Consider the following 24,015-nt stretch of genomic DNA (forward strand, 5'->3'; position numbering starts at 1 on the left):
GTGAGTTGAGCTGGTGGGAGTACAAAGATGAAAACTTGGTGCTCATGTACTTTCCAATCTGTCTATAATTAAAAAAGACAGCAGTGACTGGGACATCAAGGAATAGCCTCTCCTCTGAGACAGCCACAAAGAATACTTACCGCAGAGGAGGATGGTGCAGGGGAGAAACAGAGGGCTTCAACAGCAAGAATAATACAGCAAGCAGAAATAGAAAAAAATCCATCCCAGATACACTGACTCTCAAAGACAGATACAGATCTTTAATTTAACGCAGAGTACGTTTAATCACGGAGAAAAAAGTTACAGAACATCCTTGGGACTTTTCTAGTCCAACAATTAAAACCACATTAAAAAGCCAGCAGCAAGAGTTTAGAGGCCTAAATGACATCTAGAGAAACTACTGTTCCCTTTCCTTGGGTTTATAAAGATGTACCTTTCAGGCAAGAGAGATGGCTGTGATTAATTTCTTTTCTAGGGGGTGAGATTTCCATTTCCATTGTCTTAATGTGTATAGGATTCTTCTGTGAAGGCCAGAGAAGATGGAAGATCAAAATATTTGATGCTAATTGGAATAAAGTAAGACAAATGGCTGATTCATGGAACCACAATTTTATCACAACATCACCAGATGGGGTGGTGGGAGGGCTATTATGCTTCCCATTAATAAAATCTAAGGTATTTAAAGACTCCAAAGACATGGAAAATCACTTCTGCCTCCCTCCGAGGTAATGGCAGGGGCTGAAAAGGCTGTCATGGAACGTCATACCTCCTTGGACTTCTCACATACGTCACTGCCTAAGCAGGACTGGACCACGTCAAACCCCTGTCTGGTCCAGTCCTGGTTATGTGACGTCAGTTTACTCTTTATCAATAGTTCACTCTTCAGAATGAATTTGCAGGCAACAGTGCAATCAATGATGAGTTTTTCCCTGTCTCTGTTTTTGGCTTGTCTTGGTGCCAAAATCAATGGCAACACAAACAGCATGGTCATTTACTGTAAGACCTGGCTCTCCAAGTCTCAGCTATCAGGGTCTAACTTAGCTCGTTTCACTCGGCTATTCTCATCATCCAGATGGCAGAAACTTTCTGTGGTGATGTCTCTTTTACTCTCCGTGGGATCCAAAGGGAAGTCCTGGTCTGTGGCCAGTACTTGTCGGACAGTCATGTTAACACGAGCAGTTTTCAAGTAGCTGGTGCACACCTGCCAGTCCTCCACAGAACAGCACTCTACCACCGAGTCTCTTGGGAGGACAGCTGGGGGAGGTGTTTCTAGGCAGCAAGGCAGGCTTTCCCCCTCGGAACTTGGAAGGACCTTTGGAACTGCATGGTTCAACAGGCGGCTGAAACCTGACATTACCATGATGTCACCACTGTGCATAAACATGGCTGTGGGGGCTTCATCTCTTTTGAGACCACCCAGGAGAAAGATGGCAGACTGTCCGAAGCTATAAAAAAGTAAGTAAAACAATACACAACAGTAAGTTTCTGTTACTAACCATGGTTGGAAAAGTTATTGCTAATTGCATTATTTTCTCATTTCAGCTTGGTACTTACCACTCCTAAATCTTTTTTTTTTTTTTAAATATATCTTTATTGATTTCAGAGAGAGGAAAAGAGAGGGAGATAGAAAGAAACATCAATGATGAGAGAGTCATTGATCGAGCCTGCAACCCGGGCATGTGCCCTGACCAGGAATCGAACCCTGATCGCCCGGATCCTAGGTCGACACTCAACCGCTGAGCCACGCCCGGCTGGGCTAAATCTTCCTTTTTAAACTGTGCTAAGATCCTTCTCTTTTGGCTTGTGTCTGTGAGTGACCAACTCATGATCTGCTACTTAAACTTATAGCCCACAGGACTGTGGTGAAATAAAATTTGAAGCAGTTAAATAAGCAAAATGAGAATTTAGTTTTAACATTACCCATAAAATTTTTATTGATGCATCTTTAAGATTTAAGTCTCCCAATAAAATTACACTAAAGCCCTAGCCGGATAGTTCAGTTGGTTAGAGAGTCCTCCCAATTGCCAGTTATGAATTCAATCCCCGGTCAGGGCACATATAAGAACCAACCAATGAATGCATAAATAAGTGGAACGACAAATTGATGCTTCTCTCTCTTCCTTCCTCACTCTCTAAAATCAATAAATTAAAAAAAAAATAGAAAACATTACAGCAGAGACCAGGCTGCGTGGCTCAGTTAGTTGGAGCATTGTCCCATACACCAAAACGGTTGTGGGTTTGATCCCCGGTCAGGGCACGTACAGGAGGCAACAGATCTGTTTCTCTCTCTCTCCAAAAAACAAAAAAAATCAATAAAAACGTATCCTCGGGTGAGGATTAAAAAAAAAAAATTTACGGTAAACACCCTTTACCCACAGTTTCACTTTCTGCAGTTTATTACCTGTGGTCAACTGTAACCTGAAAATATTAAACAATTCCAGAAAGAGACTATTGAATAAATAACTCATAAATTTTAAATTGCACGCCATTCTGAGTAGTGTGATGAGATCTCGGCATGTCCTGCTCCGTCTAGCCTGGACATGAATTATCCCTCTGTCCAGCGAATCCATGCTGTATATGCTCCCCGCTCATTAGTCACTTAGTAGTAGTTGTCTCAGTTATCAGATCGACTGTCATGGTATTGCAGTGTTCGTGTTCAAGTAACTCTTATTTTACTTAGTACTGGCCCCAAAGAACAAGAGTACTGAAGTTGGCAATTCAGATACACCAAAGAGAAGCCATAAAATGGTTCCTTCAAGTGAAAATGTATAAGTTCTTGACTTAATAAGGAAAGGAAAAAAACTGTACACGAAGGTTGCTAAGATATACAGTCAGAACAAATCTCCTATCTGTGAACGCGTGAAGGAAAGAGATACTTGTGCTAGTTTTGTTGCTGTACAACAAACTGCAAAAGTTATAGCCACAGTGCATGATAGGTGCTTAGTTAAGATGGAAAAGGCATCAAATTTATGGGTGGAAGACATGAACAGAAAATGTGTTCCAATCGACAGCAGTGTGCTATGCCCAAAAGCACTGAGCCTATACAAAGACTTCAGCAGGATCCCCTGAAACTAGTGACCACATTCACACAACTTTTATTACAATATATTGTTACAACTGTTCTATTTTATTAGTTATTGTTGTTAAACTCTGTGTCTGAGTTATAAATTAAACTTTATCACAGGTATGCATGTGTAGGAAAAAACAGCACATATAGGGTTTGGTATTGTGATTTCAGATATCTCCTGGGGATCTTGGGATGTATCCCCTGTTGATAAGAGAGAGGAACTACTGTATTTCAATCCTTTACTGTATTTATCATTCCTATTCACTTTAAGAATAAGGTAATAATAAAATTCTGTTCAGGCACTTTCTTTGTCAGAATCAGTACTTTGCACAAATTTAAACTTATGTTTAGGGAGACAGGAAGGGTAAACCACCAGTATTCTCTGCTTTGCTCTTCTCTATTCCAAAACAGATGCTGTCTTTGCTGCATGGCCTCCCACTTGCCTATTCCACTAACACTGACATTACCTCTCATTACAAAAGGCAGATTCCACGCATCTTAAACAGAAATATTAACTGTAATTTGGTCATTACTCTTAAAGGACCAGGCTAATTCTACTTATGATACATTGTTAAAATGTTCTGAAGTGAAAGATTATAAAGTCCAGTCATTTAAAAAAAAAGTTCATTGTTTTTATTTTAGTTTAAAAATGCTTTAGAAAGCGGAATGAGGTAAAGTAATCCCAAATCCCTAAACTAACTTACCTGAATGACAGCAGGGGTTTGGAGTGATCTAGCTCAGATTTGTCTACGTGAATTCCCAGTGTCGAATCTAATCGGTAGTAATTCAGGATACCTGCTTCGGCTCGGAAACCCTGAAATCCACAGGCAGCAGCTACTTGCTCTGAGAGGAAAGCCAGGTCAGAAGGGAAAGGTGTATAATGATCTGCTGAGTATTTCTTTAACAAAAGTAGGGAAAATAAGAAAAATAAACAATGACCTCAGGAAAATAGAAAACTGTGGTATAAGATTAATTACCACTTAAAAATCATCTAGCTTACATGTTATATTAACATAGCATGATTTATGCATCCATATTTTGAACGGCTCATTATTAGATTACCACATGCCTCAAAATATGGATGGATAAATCATGCTATTCCAGCACTACATCACCTATGCTATAATGAAATAATTACTTTTTGGGGGCTTTGAACCCTCTTCAAGCTATCTATGTATTATTTTTTTCTTTTCTTTTTTTTTAAATCCTCACCCAAGGACATTTTTTCCATTGCTTTTCAGAGAGAGTGGAAGGAACAGAGAGAAACATCGATGTAAGAGAGACACATGGATTGGCTGCCTCTAGGTATGTGCCCTTGGCTGAAATTGAACCCAGGACCCTTCTGTCCACAGGGCGATGCTCTAACCACTGAACCAAACAGGGTGATAATTTTCTTATTATTTTCTGATCAGAGTCTCTGATAATTTTCACTCCACATTTTTCTTAGTAAATAAGGCTCACTTTAAGATTCTTGAAGAATAACAATGTCAACAATAAAAATAATAAAAAACAATCAGCTAGCATTTATTGTGTTAATGTTTTTAACTGCTTAGAACAGCCAGGCACTATTGTAATCACTACATAGGCATTAATCACTTAATTATCACAACTACCTTAAGAGGTAGGTATTACCCGTTGATGACATAATGCAAACTCATGGCCATTTTCCCAAGTACAGCTACCTAGTTTTCCATTAAATCCGTATCACTGAAAATAAGAACTCTATCATAAATATTTCTGGGTAACACATCATTACTTTGATCAGTTAACATACATGTAAATAAGCTGGGTTGACTGAAACTATAGGGCTTTTAGAAAGTAAATGGTTAAAGCAAGGTAGTCTATTCCATTCTGTTTATTCAGTTTACTCTCAGAATTAGTCCTTTTACTTGGTGGCAAGTATCTCATTGAGACAAGAGGCACTGCACTGCCAGTGATAAAGGAGGCATTCTCTGAAGCATAAAGGTCAGGAAAGAAACTGCACCTCAAAAAAACCCACCGTGGAACTCTGATTCTTCCCCATCTCTCTCCTGCTTAGACCTTATATAGTAGGCAAGGTATTTAGGTTCAGCAAGTCCTTTTGTTAATTGATGAGAACACTAGAAGTATATGAATCTTTTTTACTCCAGGCAGATATTATGTAGAAAATAAATGCTCAACAAACACTAAACAATAATGGAAATAAAGATCATAACTGACAACTGCCTTGAAACCTACTTAGAGGAAGTACTGATGACTTCCAATAAAATAATACAACATATGAAGAAATTTTCTCTTGATAAATTATCTATGCCTCTTGAGAGACTGTATCAAGGGGATTGTAGGAGGGTATAAATAAAAGAGGTCCTTCCACATATTGGTAATGATATTGTAAGCTTGGCCAGGAAGAAAGTCCATTATATGGGCCCAAGAAGTATAAAAATGGAATTAGCAAGGAAACTCAAATACCTTACTGTCCCAGTTATAATGGTAGCCTAAGGTCACCCACCGCAGTTTCTCTAGTAAGCTTCGAGGTCTCCGTTTATTCCCTTCTTTATATCTGCAAAGATTAGACATGAAGGATTTATTAAGATTAATTCACCTTAAATGGCAGCAACAGCTGTTTGTATGGAACCTAGAGTCTAAATTTGGTATTCCGTGGAATAAGTTGTTATCCAAGACCTTGAAAGGGGAAATTAGAACAGATAAATGTGTTGACAAAGAATATAATATTAAAAAACATGATAGCATTTCTAATTTCTTGTCCTTGGTTCTAAATCCTCTGCTCAATGGGATCTGTTTTAAATAGCAAGTGTCCAGCATCTCAGTGATGATAATGCAAGAATGACAACAGAAATGTCTTTACCTGTCCATGGGAAATGGAACCAAGGGCACTATGGGTAATTGACATTTGGCTAACAGAACATGTTCAATTTGGTCTGCTAAAAGTGGTATATGATTAATCATAGCTATCACTATGTCTATAATGATGGTGGCTTCCCAGAATTGGAAGTTGGGGCAAGTTTGGCAAAACATAGTATACAATCAGTAACGGGGTTAACGTGACTTCTTTAACGCTACATAACATAGCTTAGATAACTGAGGCTTAGCTAACTATTAAGGACCACTATAATTTGGTTTCTGACATCCCTTGTTCAAACCCAAGGAGGTTTCTGTAAAACAGAGGCACCCTTCTGCAAATACCTTATCTGATCAAATCCATGGGATTAACTATTTTTTCTAAAGAGTATGCAAGCTTGTTTGTTTGATTTACTTCTAAATATCTAAAAATATAAGAATGCTAGGTCTAATAATTTTATTTCCCTTTTTCTATTTAATTTACATCATTAATCAATCAAAACAATTTTTTTTATTCAAGAACCACTGCTGTTTAAAAAAAATTAATCTACTTTAAGGAGTTTGTATTCTGACAGGAGATGACAGCTAAGCATAAGAAGAAATGATGGGAAAATTCAAGGCAGTTTAAAAATCTACTATTAAACTGAACAACACAAGACTTTATGGGCCACTAGAATTAAGGAAAAGGAAAGCTCAAAGTGAGCTGTCTAAATCAGTTAAGGTTTCACAGTACAGCTGGGAGTCGAGCACGGCACTGAAGAATAGCCAGCCTTTAAACAGGGAGTGATGCAGTACGATATACAGGCATACAGCATGGGCAGAAGGAGCAAAGGATTTATTAGAGGCTCAGACTCTAAGTGGCACTCGTCTTGATGTCTGACAAAGAGTTTACAGAATAGATGCTATCTGTCCTCACAGAGTTTACATTCTAAGGACACTGTGATACAGACATACATCAAGACCAGTAGCTAAAAGAAATAAAACACACACTAATTTACTTAGGACAGCCATGCAGAAAACAGGCAGAGCAGATCTGACTGCTATCCTTTGAAATGCCTGCTTCTGAGGCTGGCCCTTGGCTGGCTGCTGGAACTTGGATTTTGGAGGTTCACATCATGACTAGAATTGTAGCTCACTGTGCCTAAGTTGTTGGTACAAACAAAACGGTTTAGGTTAAACACCCACTTTCCTTCTGGGAGTCTGCAATTTTGTGTGTGTTAGACAGAGGCTGTGTATGTGACCAGCACTAGTAGAAACCTGGGCACTGAGCTTCCCTGGTAAACAACGTATCATAAATCACAACTCGTTGCTGGGGGAATGAAGCATATCTTGTGTGACTTCACTGGGAGAGCACCCTGGAAGTTTGAGCCTGGTTTTCCCTGGAATTTGCTCCAGGTCCTTTTTCTTGTGCTAATTTTGTTTTCTATTTTTTCACTGTAATAAATCTTTCCCAGTCGCTTCTCGGCCTTTTGGCTAAGATCAAGTGTAAATCTTTTCCATAAGCACAACTACATCGGAGCCCTGTGAATCCTCCTGGTGAATCACTGAACTTGGGTGTGGTCTTGGGGACCTCTGGTGTAACAGGAAATAGACAACTATTAACAATTTAGGGGAAAAGACACGTAGGCTTAGCCAGTGACTGCAACTAGCAGATGTGAATAGTTATATGTATAACCACCATTCATTATTTAAATTTTGTGTGTAAAAACTAAAATAAATAAATAAATAAATAAATAAAAATGCAATGTAGTTATCAACACAACCTGCATTCTACCAATGTTTCTTCAGCTAAAGGTACAAATAAAAGGACTCCCTGATAATACCCTCAGAAGAAATATTCTATTTTGGTAGCCCTGAGACAGATAAGGACTCCCTGATATTCCCCTCAAAAGAAATATCCTATTTTGGTAGACCTGAGACAGAAAAATAAGCATTACCTCTTATTTTGGGACTCGTGAATCTTGTGGTTAATAGTATATAAATGTAATTCTGAAGTTACATAATGACTCTATAGAGGCAATCCATTCTATTTATTCCTCTTTCCAAGATATTATTTAGTGCCTAATTCCTTATTTAAAGATAATCTAGCCCTGGCCAGGAAACTCAGTAGGTTACAGCCACATCCCGATATGCCAAGGTTGTAAGTTCAATCCCCATTAGGCCACATACAAGAATCAACCAATGGCGCGGCCAGGCGTGGCTCAGCGGTTGAGCATCGACCTAGGATCCAGGAGATCGGGGTTCAATTCCCGGTCAGGGCACATGCCCAGGTTGCGGGCTGCAGCTGATCAATGACTCTCTCATCATTGATGTTTCTCTCTCTCTCTCTCTCTCCTCCTCCTTTCCTTTCTCTGAAATCAATAAAGATATATTAAAAAATAAAAATTAACAATTAACCAATGAATGCATAAAGTGGAATAACAAATTGATGTCTCTCTCCCCACCCCTTTCTCTCTCAAATCAATAAATTTAAAAAAAAGATAATCTCATATAGCTGAAACTAATACAAAACAATACTGAATATAAAATACAATTGAAAAAATTAAAAAAAAAAAGAAAAAGATAATCTCAAAGCCAGGAGAAAATTCTGAATTTTCATGGATATTGAAGCTATGTTTTTTCAAGGAGGGAGTAAAGGAAGATGCTAAAGTCAGTAGTGTATAAATGGAATCTAGAACTCAACATACATGGTGTCTTGAGTATCTAGATAGCAAAGAGTTGCACAGAAAGCTTTTATAGAACCTGTGTGTACCCCAATTAGTTCCTGCCAAGTGTTTTTCAAACTTTAATGCTCACCAGAATCACCTAGAGGGCTTGTTGAAATTCACATGCTGGGCCCACAACTCTACATTCTGATTCAGCAGGTCTAGGGTGGGGCCTAAGAATGTGCATTTCTACTAAGTTTTCAAGTGATGCTGTTGCTGCTGCTGCCCAGGGGAACCATACTTTGAGAAACACTACTCTAGCCAAAATTTAAAAAACAGCCTGTCTGGGGTGGCTCAGTGGTTGAGCGCCCACCCATGAACCAAGAGGTTGCTGGTTTGATTCGCGGTCAGGGCACATGCCTGGGTCGCGGGCTCAATCCCCAGTTGGCGGCGTGCAGTAGGCAGCCGATAGATGTTTCTCTCTTTCCTTCTCCCTTCCCCTCTCTGTACAATCAATAAAAACATATTTAAAAAACCAAAACAAAAACATTTCCATCTCTTTTAGAACCCATACTATTACATCAAAACCAAACCGATCTGAACAAGTAAAGATAACAACAGCGTAGCTCTGGAAAGAATTCAGGTGATGGTATTTTACTTTTGTTGTTGTTAATCCTTACCTGATATTTTTTCCATTGATTTTTTAGAAACTGGAAGGTAGGGGGAGAGACAGAGAGAAACATCTATGTGAGAGAGACGCATTGCTTGGTTGCCTCTCGCATGGGCCCTGACAGGGGCTGGGGATCAAGCCTGCAACCAAGGTAGGTGCCCTTAGCCGGAATTGAGCCATTCTGTGGGCTACTGCTCTAACCACTGAGAAAGCCGGCCAGGGCTGGTTTAATTTTTTTTTTTTCTTTCACTCAGAGCTGATGCTTCCTAGGGCCAGTGGCCTTCTTTTCTGTTTTCCAGATGACTGGATTCACTATAATAAATTCTGTAATAGCACCATAACAACATCTTACAGGAGTAGAAAGGGGAAAGGATTATATCTGCTTCCAGACCAAGGATATCAATAAAAAGGGCTTTCACATATATAAAAATGGATACAAGGCATTTCACAAGCTTACGGAACAAAGTTAAGTTGCTTTATTTAAATTTTTATTTCCTCTTGTCTTATTCTTTAAAATTTTTGATTACGTAATACATTCATGAAATTCAAAAGGTACAAGAAAATATCCATTAACTAATTAATTCCATAAATATTTGTTAACTACCATGCACTGAAGAATAAAAACATAGGGCAAGGGGACAAAGAGGGAGGGAAAAGAGGACTATTATTAATTGAATGGTAAGGGAATCATCTCTCATAAGACGATATTAGAACAAAGGTCTGAAGAAAGCAAGCCATTGGTTAACTAATGGAAAAGCTTTCCAGGTAGGAGAAACAGGTTGTACAAAGAATCTGAGCATGCGTGATGTGTTTAAGGAATAGCATGGATGCCAGTATGGCATAAATGAAAAGGAAGGATAGGAGATGAGATTGGTGAGGTGGCTGGGGGCCCAGATCGTCTAGCCCTTGTAGGCCATGGTAAAGACTTCTGATTTTTTTCTAAGTTAGATTGTGTAACAAAGAATCTGACTGGCCTTTGTCCTTGGTTCTTGGGAGAAAGCTTCTAAATCCTAGGAAGACAAGAATGTCTTTGTTACTCATTGTGGGCCCCAGGACCACACCTGTGTTTATGCTAAAATGACTCATGATGTGGGCTGGTCAAGCTAGAAAGACCAACCATCTGATTAGAGGATTGAGCCTTTTGAGTAGTGATATTAATTAGCCAGACCTCAGGGGATAGGTGGGGAGCCAGAAATTGAGTTCAATTATGTGACTAATGATTCAGTCAATCATGCTTAAGTAGTAAAACCCCAATAAAAACTGAACACTAAGGCCTGGGAAAGGTTCCTGAGAGGGTGACCCATCTTAATTCCATGGGAAGAGGATATGGAAGTTCTACATTCAGGACTCTTCCAGACATTGCCCTATGTGTCCCTTCTTTGGATGGTCCTGATTTGTAACCTTAATTATAAGTATGTTTTCTTGATTTGTGAGTCGTTCAAGAGAGTTACCGAACCTGAGTCATGGGAACTCCCCTAAATTTGTAACCAGTTGGTCAGAAATGTGAGTACTCTGGGGTCTCCTAAACTTGTGGCTGGTGTCTGAAGTGAGGGCAGTTGGGTTGGGGACCATGTACTTAACTAGTGTTGTCTGTGCTGACTCTGGATGGTTCGCACCAGAGCTGAATTGCGGTACTGCTGGTGAGAAGCTATAAGAGAGGTGACAGGGTTTCTAAGCTGTGAAAACAGACTGAAGAGGCACAAGAACAGACACAAGGAAATGATGGTGGCTTAGATTAAGGTGGGTGTGATGGAGATGCTGAGAAATGATTTTATTCATTATAACTGTAGACCCTACTACATTTGCCAGAAGATTGTAAGATTTTTTAGTGGCTGCATTCTACTGCTTGGGTATGTCATGCCTGATTTATCTGATCTCCTGCTGACACTTAGGATGTTTCTCATTTTTCCCCCATTACAAACAAGGCTGCATTGACGATGTTTATACCTATTACTCTTGTGTAAGAATCTCTAGCTACACTATTCACTGACAATAAATTTTGAACAAAACATAGAACTGAGGTGGCCTAATTTTGTGAACAGACCTATTTTTGCTTCTAAGTTCAAGAATTGCTTATTCATTTCCTACTTAAAGTTTCTTTTTCCCTGACTATAGAAACAAAGTTGAAACTGAAAGGATCCTTAGAGGTGCTCTAGTTCAGTGGTTCTCCATGTGGGTGATATTGTAGATAATCAGAATCTATAGGGGAAGCTTATTGAACCACAGACCCTCTCTCTTTCCAGTATGCTCTGGGAACGTGGGGGAAGCTGGCATTACTGTCCAGCTGGCATGATTCTACCACCTCAAATGGCTTATCCTGTGAATCCCTTTGTTTCTCACATGGGGAAATAAACTCATATCAGGCAGCAACAGAAGAACTCGGGCCCTAATCAATTTTCAATGCTCCCTGCAATGTCTGAGCATATCAATTTCTTCCAACCCTTGACAACAGACAATATGACTTGAATTTTTTATTTTTGATAATTTAGGCAAAAAAACCCACCAATCTCACCATTGTTTAAAGGGTGACTTTAATTAGAGATTCATCTGACCTATCTTAGAAGATGAAAACTGAAATTTCTGAGTCATTTGTCGAAAGGGAAAAAAATTAATTACCTGAAAACACAAGCTGGTTTAATTACAAACTCTAAGTTCTCTTTGACTATTTTCACTCAAACTGTACCATTAGAGCCACTAAGTCCAAACAGAACACATAGAACTGGTATAATGTTTTTAAGAGACTGTTTTAAGGGTTTCTCACACACTATCTTATTTAATACACTATCAAATGAGGAAAGGACTACTATGAGACATAGAAAGGTTAAGAAACTTGCTCAAATTTACACAGCTTTTAAGTGGTAGAGTTGGGATCTGAATCCAGCAATCTGACTCTAGAACTAGTAGTCTACACAGCACTAAACCCTTTACAGTCTGGCCCTAAACTATCCTTCCTGCTACACCTCTTGCCAATTCTATTCATGACTTCCAGGAAGCATTTTCCATAATCTACCTCGCAAAATGACCTGCCAAACTGTATTATATGGTTATGTCTCTGTCCTTGACTAACCTACTAATTCCTGAAATGCAGAAACAGTCTCTTATCTGTCTTTGAATCTTGAACACTCAAACGCAGTATCTGACACATAACCAAAACTCAATAATTATTGAATAAATATACGTATGCACACATCCTGTGCACCTATCTCACAGAACTTACTGTTTTAAATATTATCTCTTTGCTCAGGCTGCTTTCTCTACCCAAAACAGTGTTTTTGCTTTTCTGACTGGCAAACACCCTAATCATTTTCAAAAATATGTTTTTATTGATTTTAGAGAGAGAAGGGAGAGGAAGAGAGACACAGAAAGAAACATCAACAAGAAAGAAGCATTGATCAGCTGTCTCCTGCATGCCCCCTACTGGGGATCAAGCCTACAACCTGGGCATGTGCTCTGATCCAGAATTGAACTGGGACCTCTTGGTGCACAAAAGGAAGCTCAACCAACTGAGCCGCACTGGTCGGGCTCCTAATCATCTCTGAAGACCCAGTTCAAATAGACAGAGGAAAAAAAGAGGAAAATGAACTTAATTAAAAAATCATTTTTTCTTCTTTGACACCTCCTGCCTGCCTGAAAGAATTATTTCTTCCTCTGGCCACCACAGCATTTTTCTTGCTGAGCTCTATTGTAATTACTCCTGTTGATATTGAGTTCCTGCCATAGACTATGCACTCCTAAGTGCAGGAACAGTGGCCCACTTATCTTTTTATCACCAATGCTCAGCATCATGCCTGGTACACAGCTGACCCACAAGAAATATTTGTGGAATGAATGAATGTTAAAACAACATTAAGGTACCAATGTTAGTTCTCATGAAGAACAACTGACCTACCGTAAAACAGCTATTAGAACTGACTTTGTTTAGGAGGGCAGAAGTAAAGAGCTTTCAGTTTTACTTTTTGCTAGGATATCACAAGTCTTCAAAGGAACTCACTTTAAGTAGAAAACAGGACTGAAGCTGAATGAAAATGGATCATCTGATGATTAATGAGGATGAACTTGATATCTAAGCTACGATTAGCAAATCTTTAAAATAGATCTCAATTTAATATAACTGTCAAAGCATCTGTCCAAATGTTCCAGGGGGAAAGAATATAACTGTGCTGCATTTGCATGGAAACAAGGAAAAAATAAACAAGTCCGTTACTTTCACTGCACTGTTATGGAATAGTTCCTTCAAAGATCTATGATGACCTGAGCTGAATACTAACAATCTTACTAGGATTGATAAAACCTACCTTAGAAACTCTTTGCTCTGTTCCCACAGATCTTGGGTCTCTTCTTTAGTCATGTGTTTGTCCAGGTTACATACATTAGGTTTCTGGGAATATAACTTAAGGCACTGCTTCACCCAGTGCCACTGGTAACCAGGGAGGAAGGGATTTGGGATGAAAATAAATCCTACACAAAAGATGGATGGGAAAGAAAGGAGAGAATGAAATTCTCCATCAGTTATTCAGATAGTTTACTTCTGTTGACTTCCCTTTACCTTTAATATTTACTCCCCATCTTCTTTTGCTCATGCTTTCAGTGGCTTACACACTTATAAGCAAATGTTCTCATTCCCTGTCCAATTTTAGAGGAGGAGTTCCTTCAAGTTAGTAAAAAGTTTGATGAACACTAGACATCTACCACTATGCAAGTATCTTTTTGGCTTTTGTGTTTTTCTCAAGAGAAACAAACATTCCACGACTATCAACTGTTACCCCAAAGCAAACTTCAGAAGTGAAACAGCCAAAAGTCACCCCTCAAATTTTCACCAGGTGTCATCATGTATAGAGGTGGTGGCTGCTTCCTGCAGTTACCACCTTTGATATTTCAGTGTGCCCTTTTTGCCTTTTCCATTTTCTGGCTAACAATTCTATAAATTATCAGTTAAAATAATTGATGTGATTTCTGCCTCCTGACTAAAATAACATGGAAGGAAAATGGTATGTACATCTGCTCAGTCTGGCCTGATGCAAATACCTACAACATGTGTGCTGAAAAGATCCTAGTGACGTGAAAGTGATCTAATCCCATTTTCTCCTTTGTAATAGAGGAATAACAACATTTAACTAGGATCCTATGCAGGGCAAGGATTAATTCATCAAACATTCAACACACACAATGTACTTTCTTAAGGATTAAAGAGATGAAAAACTGTCCAGCCAGTTGGCTCAGCGGTTGAGCATCAACCTAGGATCCAGGAGATTGATGTTTGATTCCCAGCCAGGGCACATGCCTGGTTTTCGGGCTCAACCCCCAGCAGGGGGTGTGCAGGAGGCAGCCGATCGATGACTCTCTCTCATCATTGATGTTTCTCTCTCTCTCTTCCTCTCCCCCCGCTTCCTCTCTCTGAAATCAATAAGAACATATATAAAAAAAAAATAAAAGAGATGAAAAACTGTCTTTCATAAAATACCTGGAGATAAGACAGTAGATAAGAGTTATACAGATAAAGTCTTTCATTCATTTATTTTTTAATTTTAACTTTTAAATTGAATTTACCGGGGTGACATTGATTAATAAATTTATATAGGTTTCAGGTATACAATTCTATCATACATCAATTGTATGTTGTAGTGTGTGTTTACCATCCCAAGTCAAGTCTCCTTCTATCAACATTTATCCTTCAAGAACAAAATGTGATTAAAATACTTGGTGATCCATGCTCCTTATTTACCTAAACTCATACAGAGCAATGCTTTCATATATAAAGTCCATCATTTGTTCCCTTTGTGATTTCAGTCATAAGATCAGTCTTTAGTTCTGTAATATAGAACTAAAGTTCATGAGGCCTTTTTAGGAAGTATTAAAATTGTTACACCTTCCATCCCTGGCAAGGGTGGCTCAGTTGGCTGGAGTGCTGTCCTGTACACTGAAAGGTCACAGGTTTGATTCCCAGTCAGGGCACATATCTAGGTTGAGGGTTCGGTCCCCGGTTGGGGCAGGAAGCAACTGATTTATGTTCCTCTCTCACATCAATGTTTCTCTCTCTCATGAAATCAATAAACATATTAAAAACCCCAAAATAATTATTAAGAAAAAAAAGCTGTTACACCTTCCAATGTTACTAACAAATACTTCAGTGGTCATACTATATCAAGAGCTGTAACACAGACCTGGCCCTTGGCACAACAAAAATTAATATTTCTTTTTAGGGGTATCTCTTGTTTTTAATCCATATTTGAAATCATTAATGCAATGTAATTTTATGTCCTCTAAAAAAAAGCAGGATGACAGATATAAGCTTATTTGGCCAAATAAAGCACTTCCATATATTCTGAATAGTTCACAATAAATCTTATTAAAATATTAGTATTATATTATTTTAAATATTATTTTAAAAATACTTTTAAATTAAGTTATTACATATTAATATTAAACAATAATTACAATGGCCCCATGAGCCTAGAAAAAAGGTTAGTAACATTACCCACTCTTCATTATTACCTTAATATATCTGCAAAGTGAGCTACCCAATATCTCTAAAACTTCAGGACTTTTGATCTCATTAACTAATTCTTTTTCAAATGTTCAGCCTTGATCATACCAATAATTTTTAAGTTGTTATGCCATTTGAGAATACAGGGATTTTGTGACTGGAGTGACGATTATGAATTATTCTATTCTTCTGCTAGAGTAGGTGTGTGTTTAGAGAGTTGCGGCAGGGAGCCGAGTCAATGTCCTAGTTTTTTATTTGTACCTGGTGTGCTACTTTCTGCAATATAAGCAACACTAGTGACCCTGTTCTGTCCTTTGGGAGTGCTAAATAAATGGAAATCTTAGCTGAGGCAGAATTTAGGAGGGGTTGGAGAGTGGAACATTTCTGTGTGTTTGCTTTTCTTCTTTTGTCTATTTTCTAGCTCCTCTTCTGAAATTAGACAAATGATTGATTTTACCTTCTAGGTAAGCTGCACTCACCAGGATAGCCTTCAAGTCCATAAGCTCGCCACTTGCTGACTGGCTGAAGTCCTGCTCTATGTGCATCATGGTCACTGATTGAGGACACACTCAGCTGAGATCTGACCACCTGGCAGGAAGAAAACAAGTCAGAGGGCTAAAGTTATTTTACAGGTCAAGTCTGAGAATCTCAAAGCTCTAAAGACATTTCTGGTATGGGGCAAAGTTAGGAGTCATAAGTCTGAGGTCCTAAACTTAGTCCCATCACTTACTTGATATAAGACTTAGGTAAGTCATTTAACTTCATAGATCCTCAGTTTCCTCATCCATATACTAACAAACACTAGAGAGCTATATAGAATTAAGATAAGTAATAATGAGAAGCCAGCTGATTTTGGCCTTAAAGACTACCTTTTCTTATGGTACCACACCTTTGTGATTTCTTTTAGCTCTGATCCTGAAAGGTGTCTGGTGTTCTGGAATACCCTGAGTCACAATGCTGTTTACTTCGGTTAGGGCTAATAATGCTTCTGAGGCATTTGTACACAGTTGGTGTTTAAACAGAGATATGGGGAAAAAGGAGCTGGGGAGGGTGAGAGAATGGAAAGAGAGCACTAGCTATATAGAAACAGTGTATTAATAATATATTAGGAACTCTGTTTGCTAAAAGTATAGTATTTGCTCTCTTTTAGATAAAACTTCAAATTGAAACCCAGAACATCTTACCTTTATTAATTAGGAATTAAGTTTTTCAGAAGCTCAAAAAAGTTTTATTTGCATGTAGAGCATCTTATGGGTGGCTCATTAAATTGGTTAAGAGAGCCAATACACAGTCACCAAAGTAAGGACATTTAGAAAAAAACCAAAACTTCAATCTTTCATGAATAAACTTAGGGTCTGGCTTGCCTTAAAATACATCAAATGTTCTCTTCCAAAAAGATATCATCTCTCGTCCTATTAACTTTACCAAGTGTGAAGATTTTAACAAAACACCAAGTGGCTGGTATATAACCAGTCTGTATAATGAAATGGCTATCTGGACATTCTGATAGTCCTGACCAAGCTAACTTTTCCAGATACCTAGAGGCTGATAACATGTTTTTAAACATTTTGTGATGATTTCTTAAATACACCATACTTAATAGTGCACTGTAATTCAGCAACACCCTCAAGAACCTAATCTATCATATGCTAAACTGAATCAAACCCTGAACTTTTAAAGTTTTTCTGTTGCTTCCCCTGCCAAACTGTTGCCATCACTTCCTCCGTTGCTCTCATTAGGTGTCTTTTAATAGTAACTTTCTTCTCTAATTTGCTACTTTCAATCTGTTTTGAGCCTGGTAACTAAATACCAAAGTTTTTATGTATTCAAGTATTATATTGAGTACTTATGTTTTAGTATGTGCTAGAGACAATGTCCCCTTCTCAGGTGACTTACAAAGTGTGGGTAAAAGTAGCTGAATAAGGGCCCGAGGGGCTCTCCCATGAATCAAGTGTATTATTCTTGGGGTGCAAACTTTCTGTATGTTATTTTGACAATTCTAAAGCCACTTCTGCTAACTAAGTTTCTTAGGAAGCTGAGCTCTAGACAAATATGGTGATTATCATGGCATTCCAATTTGATCGAGAACTATTACTGAGCTTAGAAAGAATCCCTCATCCAGCAATCCGTGGACAATACCAAGGGCAAATTAAGGGATCAGGTATCCGCAGTGTTAAAGTAACTGTAAAAAAAAAACACATTACACTACAGTTGTGTTTCTCCCTGTGACCCCTGCGCCCCACCCATGTCACTTTTCTTCATTTTCATGGTGAAAGTAGAAACAATGGGTGAAGCTTGGCTTTGTTAGCCCTTTACTTTCAACTTGGAGAGATTACCTCAGAATCTCTCAACGCCTTCTTTCTAGAAGGCTCAGGCAAGGCCGGTACCAGTTTTACGGACAAGAGCTTAACAACATCGGTCCCTCTCAGTTCTGGGATTACGCAGATACTTGGCTCTTCCAAGCTGCGGAGCGCTACCCTAACGTCTACGAATACGGTTTACGGTTTTTACAACACAGATCGAAGTAGAAATGTAAGTGGAAAGTTAATGGCGGGAATAAATACCAATTCCTATACATTTTTTGACCGCGGGCGCCACCAGGAAAGGCCGCGTGGAGAAACCAGCAGCAGAGCCCTTCATCGCCAAAGTGCGACGTTTCGTGGGCAGTTCAATTCCGTGCCCATGGAGGGACGGGATCGCTTAGGAACAGTCAGTCTGGAAGCGAAAAGAGGTGAGGGGGACGTTGAAACCCCTCCAGGAAGCGGGGCAGGACGTCCGGGAGGCGCGCGCCGCTCCTCTCCCGTACCTTGTGGGCCCCGGGCCCCGCGCCGCGCTGGGCCGCCGAGAAGTCGATGACCCCTCCCAGGTCTGCGGTTCCGGGGCGGCTCTGCCGGTAGAAGCGGAAAAGCTTCCGAAAGGCGTCCTCCCCCGGCTCCGTCGCCAGCGTAACCACGGAGCCCAAGGCCGCCGCCATCTTCCCCATTTCGCCGCCGGGCCTCCTCTGACCCGGAAGCAGATTCCCGTGCTCCGGCTCCGGCAGGCTTTTCCGGGGTCGCGACCTCAGGTCACCGAGTTCCCTCAATCTAAAGATGGCGGCTTCGGCTGCGAGGGGCGCTATGGCTCTGCGGGCGAGTGCTGTCCGGCCGGTAGCTTTTGTCAGAAGAATTCCCTGGACAGCCGCTTCGAGTGAGTGATGGAGACGTAGCAGCAGGACGGGACTTTGAGGTCCCAGCGATCCTCAAGGGCTCTGCTTTCTGCTGGGCACATCAGTCAGCGTGGTGGCTGGATTAGAAGACTGGGTTTGCATTGTGTTCACCAATGAGCAGAAATTTTGTTTGCAATTAATCGTTTAGAGATGTCCCTTGAGCTTTTGGGGCATGTATTTACGATGTTTTTCAGGGTAATTTGATGGAAAGGCTATTACTCGGAAACTTTAAGATTTACTGTTTAGAAGGAATATTTTGATTGCGTCGTGGGGGATGAATTAAAAAATGGCAAGATTGGAGGCGAGGAGACGAATTAAAAGGCAATTTCAGTAATTTAGTTCAAAGATGAGGACCTGAACTAGATCCATTTACGTTAACAATACGAAATCGACAGCTCTTCGTGATGGCTTGATAGGCGGTAGAGCACTGAATGAGGGCAAGGGAGGGATGACTTCCAGGTTTTTAGCGTTGGTGAAGTTTGTGGTTAGAATGTAGGAGAAGCAGGTCGAGAGGAGATGAGTAAAGTTTAAATGCGTTGTTTGAAAACCCTGTAAGATCTTAGTCAGGCACTTGGACAGAGGAGGTTGTGTATCACTGATTGAGAATTGTGCTCAGAAGCCATACAGCTCCGGCTAGAACTGCATCCTGGCCGTGTAATAGTTGTGTAACCTGACTAACGAAGGTAATTTGGGTAAAGGGCTCACCACTGTGCTTCAATTTCATCATCTATAAAATGGAGTCCATAAAACCTTCTTCATAAGATTGTTGATTGGATTAAGTGAGTTTATGTGTAAACTGCTTAGGCTTGTGCTAGATACAGAGTAAGTACTAAATAATTGAGTTGTTTTAATGACTACTAAAATTGAAGCTCATGGAAAAGGTATAGGCTGGAGATAGAGGGTTGGGAGTAATCAGTACTGAAATCTCTCACCAACATTGGTTTTTGTCAGCTGCTCTTTTGAGGTAAGGTTTTTACCTTTGGTAAGCAGTTTTACAATTTGCGTTTTTACGATTTAAAATTTGACATTTGCTTATGGTCACTTGTATAGATAACCCGTGCATCAGGTCAGTTCCCTTAAACAGTAGAACAGGGGTTATGCTTCTCTTAGATTTTGTGACCTAGGTTTGATAGTAGGATGGGAGGTAGATCAGTTTGTGTCCCGCCTTGTCAGTATGTTAGGGGTAAAGACCAAGCCCAGTAAAATGTCTTGCTTAGGCCCTGTGAAACTGTGGAAAGGGTTTCTTCAGTATCTTGCAAATGTAAGATTCCAGATCATAATGGGCTGATTTAAAACCCTCCGAGTGAGTCTGTATAACATTCAGCTTTTAAACAGTCTCATTCAGGTCATTCATTCAGCAAATACTCAAGGAGTGTCTATTATGTGGTAGGCATTGTTCCCGGTGCTTGTAGCTGTTTTTTCATAAAAATTGTAGATAATTTGGGGAAAGGGTTACCTTCCAGAGCTAGTTTGTTTTGAAAGTGAATGTTTTCTAAAACTTTAATACCTGGTTTAAAACGTGTATTTAACACTATTTTGTTTATCCTGCGGTAACATGTTCTGTGAGATTCTGATCTTGCCAACTGGCTTAGCCCGCTGTTAGAGCTCTTAATAAATTTAGTCCCTGTGAGTTGTTGAAGGATTACTGGGTGTTTTTTCATTTAGCAAATATTTCCCGACTGTGGATCAACCACTGTGGACATAGTGGACTTAACACTCAGGAGCTTACACTGTAGTGGTAGAGGTGAGGAGACTTACAAACAAAAAATGTAGGCAGTTGTTGAACCAATGAGGTTAAATGAACTGGGGGAAATAAGCAAATAATATGAATACAAATCAGATGGTACAAGCACTGTAGTTCAGGAGAGAAAAAGATCGTATTTTTTGGTCTTTAACATTATCCACTGTTCATCTTTGAGCCCTCATAGGGCTACTACTGTATGTTGTCTTGTATTGCAGAAGAAGCCCAAAAAAATATTCAGTGGATGTATTTGGCCTGGGTCTTGAAGGATAGGTACAGTTTAGGCAGGAGGAGATAGGATTACTGACATGTCAAGGAGAAAGAATGACATGCAAATATGGGAATCTACAGGATGCGTACACAGAATTTCATTTGCTGTACAGTAATGGGAAATAAGGCAGGAAGAGTAGGTAGGGTCAACTCAACAAATTTTAGAAAACCAACTATTTAACTTAGTGTAAACTTTTAATTATGAAAGGCAAGTAAATTGAGATTTTCTTTGGAAATCTCTGTATTGTAATTGTCGTTTATGTGATCTTCTCATGGGGATTATAATCCACGCACCTAGTACAGTACCTGGTATGATGAAGACACTCAATATTTGCTGGGGATGAATACTAGAGTCAACTCAGCAATTTATCGTTACATTACGTTACATTACAGCTTCATAGTGCATACCTTAGCTGCCTCCTAAATCTTAAGGCTTCAGGAAATGCCAAGTAGCTCCTGTTCACAAGAAGTTCGGGGGTTCCAGGACACCTTTTTCTTTCTATCTACAATCTAGGATGGAGGATACAAAATGCATTAACTACTTTTAATGTTTTCTCTTCCTATACAGGTGAGCTGAGAGAACACTTTGCACAATTTGGCCATGTACGAAAGTGCACTGTACCTTTTGTGAGTTATGGTTTTGTTTTGTTTTTTGTCAAAGCATATCAGCTTACTTGTATGTCTAATGGAGTGAAGCTGTTCATTCTTTGTTGATAAAATTTGAGTGATTCTGATTATAAAGTAAAAAACCCCACTTATCCTAGTCCAGCCGGTTTGGCTCAGTGATCGGAGTGTCGGCCCTCGGACCGAATGGTCTTGGGTTCCACGTACCTTGGTTGCAGGCTCGGTGCTCTGGTTGGGGCACTTCCAGGAAGCAAGCAATCGATGTCTCTGTCTCTCTTTTCCTCTCCTTCCACTCTCTGAAAAGCAATGGAAAAAAATACCCTCGGGTGAGGATTAAACCGCCCCCCCCAAAACCTTATCCTAGGCATTTGTGCTAGTTTTTTATTGTTGCATAACAAATTACCACAAACTTAGTGGTTCAAAATGTGTATGATCGCTGTTTCTATAAATCAGGATTCTGGGCACAGCCTAGCTGGGTCCTCTGCTCAGGGTCTGCATAGCTGCAATCAGTGTGTCAGCTGGGGCTTTGGTCTCATTAGAGGCTCAACTAGAGGAGATTGATTTCCAAGCTCCTACAGGTTTTTGGCAGTTGTCTGTCGTCTTTCAACTATAGGACTGAGATATCTTTCTTGCTGGCTTTCAGCTGGAGGTTGCTCTCAGATCCTAGGGACTACCTGCAGTTTCTTGTTATCTGGCTTCTCCGTAGGCTATTTCCCAGCATGACAGCTTGCTTCCTCAAAGTCAGCAAGGGAGTTTCTCCAGTCTGCTAAGACAGTCTTATAACATAGTCATGGAAGTGACACCCCATCACGGTTGCCATCTAACCTGATCAAGCGAGCAGTGTCCCATCATTTGCCATATATTCTTTTGGTTAGAAGAATGTCACAGGTCTCCTACCAACACACACACACTCAAGGGGAGGGGATTATACAGGGAGTAACGTGGTGGGACACCTGGATATCATGAGGCCATCTTAGAATTCTGCTTACTACAGTATTATATAATAATGACTTGAGATTGTAGAGGATAGTTTATCATAAAACTAGTTGGTGGAGCCCAGCCGGGCGTGGCTCAGCGGTTGAGCATCCACCTAGGATCCAGGAGATTGGAGTTCGATTCTGGGTCAGGGCACATGTCCGGGTTGCGGGCTAGGCAGCCGATCAATGACCCTCTCATCATCGATGTTTCTCTCTCTCCCCCCTTCCTTTCCTCTCTCTGAAATCAATAAAGATTTTTTTTTTTTAAAAAAAACAAAAAAAACTCATTGGTGGAGAGTATTTTAACTTTTATCCTCATTAAGTTGGGTACTTCTTTTAAAAAGTGTTTTCATATTTATTACCTTTCCTTTCCTTTCTCATGATGGTTTAGAAATCAATTATTGTTTTTAGCAGGGGATAATGGTAGTTGTGGTGATGAGGGTTATTGGTTTCAGAAATTACCAGAAATATAACAGGGTTCTGAAGCTTAAATTTTGTTTCTAGGAGTGAGGAAGTTAGAAACAGGAGAGTACTTCTTTATGTGATCAAAATTTCCCTCGACTATTGCTGTTACTGTGGTTTGTATCTAGAATGGCACAGGAAGCTCATTCTCATATTTTACTTTCCCATCGGCAGCAGAAAAGCAGAACGTTAAGGTTAACATAGGGATTAGGCTTTGGGTAACTAGGAGAGTGAATATGTGTTAAAGCAAGGTTTTTTACATTCTTTGCAATATCTGTTATCCCATTTTGGCAAATGAAAAAGTTGGTAGTTTGATTTGGAGCTTATGGAAACTTTCTCAAGTTCATGATTATTTTCCTAAATTTCCAATTTTTAGGACAGAGAGACTGGCTTTCACAGAGGACTGGGTTGGATCCAATTTTCTTCAGAAGAAGAACTTCAGAATGCACTACAGCAGGACAGTCATGTTATTGATGGAGTAAAGGTAGGTATTTTTCTATATCATATCATGAACTTTCTGCGTATCAATTAAATCAATCAGAAGTGTGGAATAAAGGATTTGGAGAGATTTGTTAAAGAATAGTGGTGGTATAGTGCCCAGTTCTAAAAGGTCTGGGGAGGGAAGTAAAGGAAGACCCTGTACTGGTTAGCAAGCATATGTAATACCAAGCAGTGGAAACAGCAGTCTTCTTACCAGTTAGGGGTTGAAATCCTGGCTTTTCTACTTACTGTGTGACCTTGGGTCAAACTGATTTACAGTTTTTAATTGAAATTCAGGGAGTATTATGAACAAAGAACATCCTCTTGACTTATTGGTGCTGCCTCCCTAATAAAAAGGCAGACTTAAGGTGGCAATTTCAGTTTTAATGTTTTTGCAGACATTGCATTTCTTTACAGTGCTTATTTGATTTTTTTCAGGTCCACGTTCAAGCTCAGAAACGAAAAGTTTTGCAAGGGGATCAGACATCTGATGAAGAGAAAGATTTTTGAGACTATTACTGCCTATTAAATAATGGAACAAAGCTGAAAATT

At 39.6% G+C, this 24,015-nt stretch overlaps 2 protein-coding genes across 2 annotated transcripts; one reads left to right on the plus strand and one right to left on the minus strand.

Moving 5' to 3' along the window:
• Window positions 1-235: 235 nt before the first annotated feature.
• On the minus strand, window positions 236-18,701 carry ALKBH1 (alkB homolog 1, histone H2A dioxygenase). Its single transcript, XM_081151292.1, has 6 exons — window positions 18,511-18,701; window positions 16,184-16,292; window positions 13,516-13,678; window positions 5,516-5,606; window positions 3,772-3,965; window positions 236-1,445 (listed from the first exon to the last, which is right to left on the minus strand). Exons 1-6 carry the CDS (start codon window positions 18,685-18,687, stop codon window positions 1,019-1,021), a joined length of 1,161 nt encoding a protein of 386 aa, XP_081007418.1. The 5' UTR covers window positions 18,688-18,701; the 3' UTR covers window positions 236-1,018.
• On the plus strand, window positions 18,692-24,013 carry SLIRP (SRA stem-loop interacting RNA binding protein). Its single transcript, XM_081152548.1, has 4 exons — window positions 18,692-18,890; window positions 21,489-21,547; window positions 23,360-23,467; window positions 23,902-24,013. Exons 1-4 carry the CDS (start codon window positions 18,794-18,796, stop codon window positions 23,971-23,973), a joined length of 336 nt encoding a protein of 111 aa, XP_081008674.1. The 5' UTR covers window positions 18,692-18,793; the 3' UTR covers window positions 23,974-24,013.
• The last annotated feature ends 2 nt before the right edge of the window (window positions 24,014-24,015 follow it).

This window comes from Miniopterus schreibersii (assembly GCF_964146895.1).
Source record: "Miniopterus schreibersii genome assembly, chromosome: 1".
Lineage (NCBI taxonomy): Eukaryota > Metazoa > Chordata > Mammalia > Chiroptera > Miniopteridae > Miniopterus > Miniopterus schreibersii.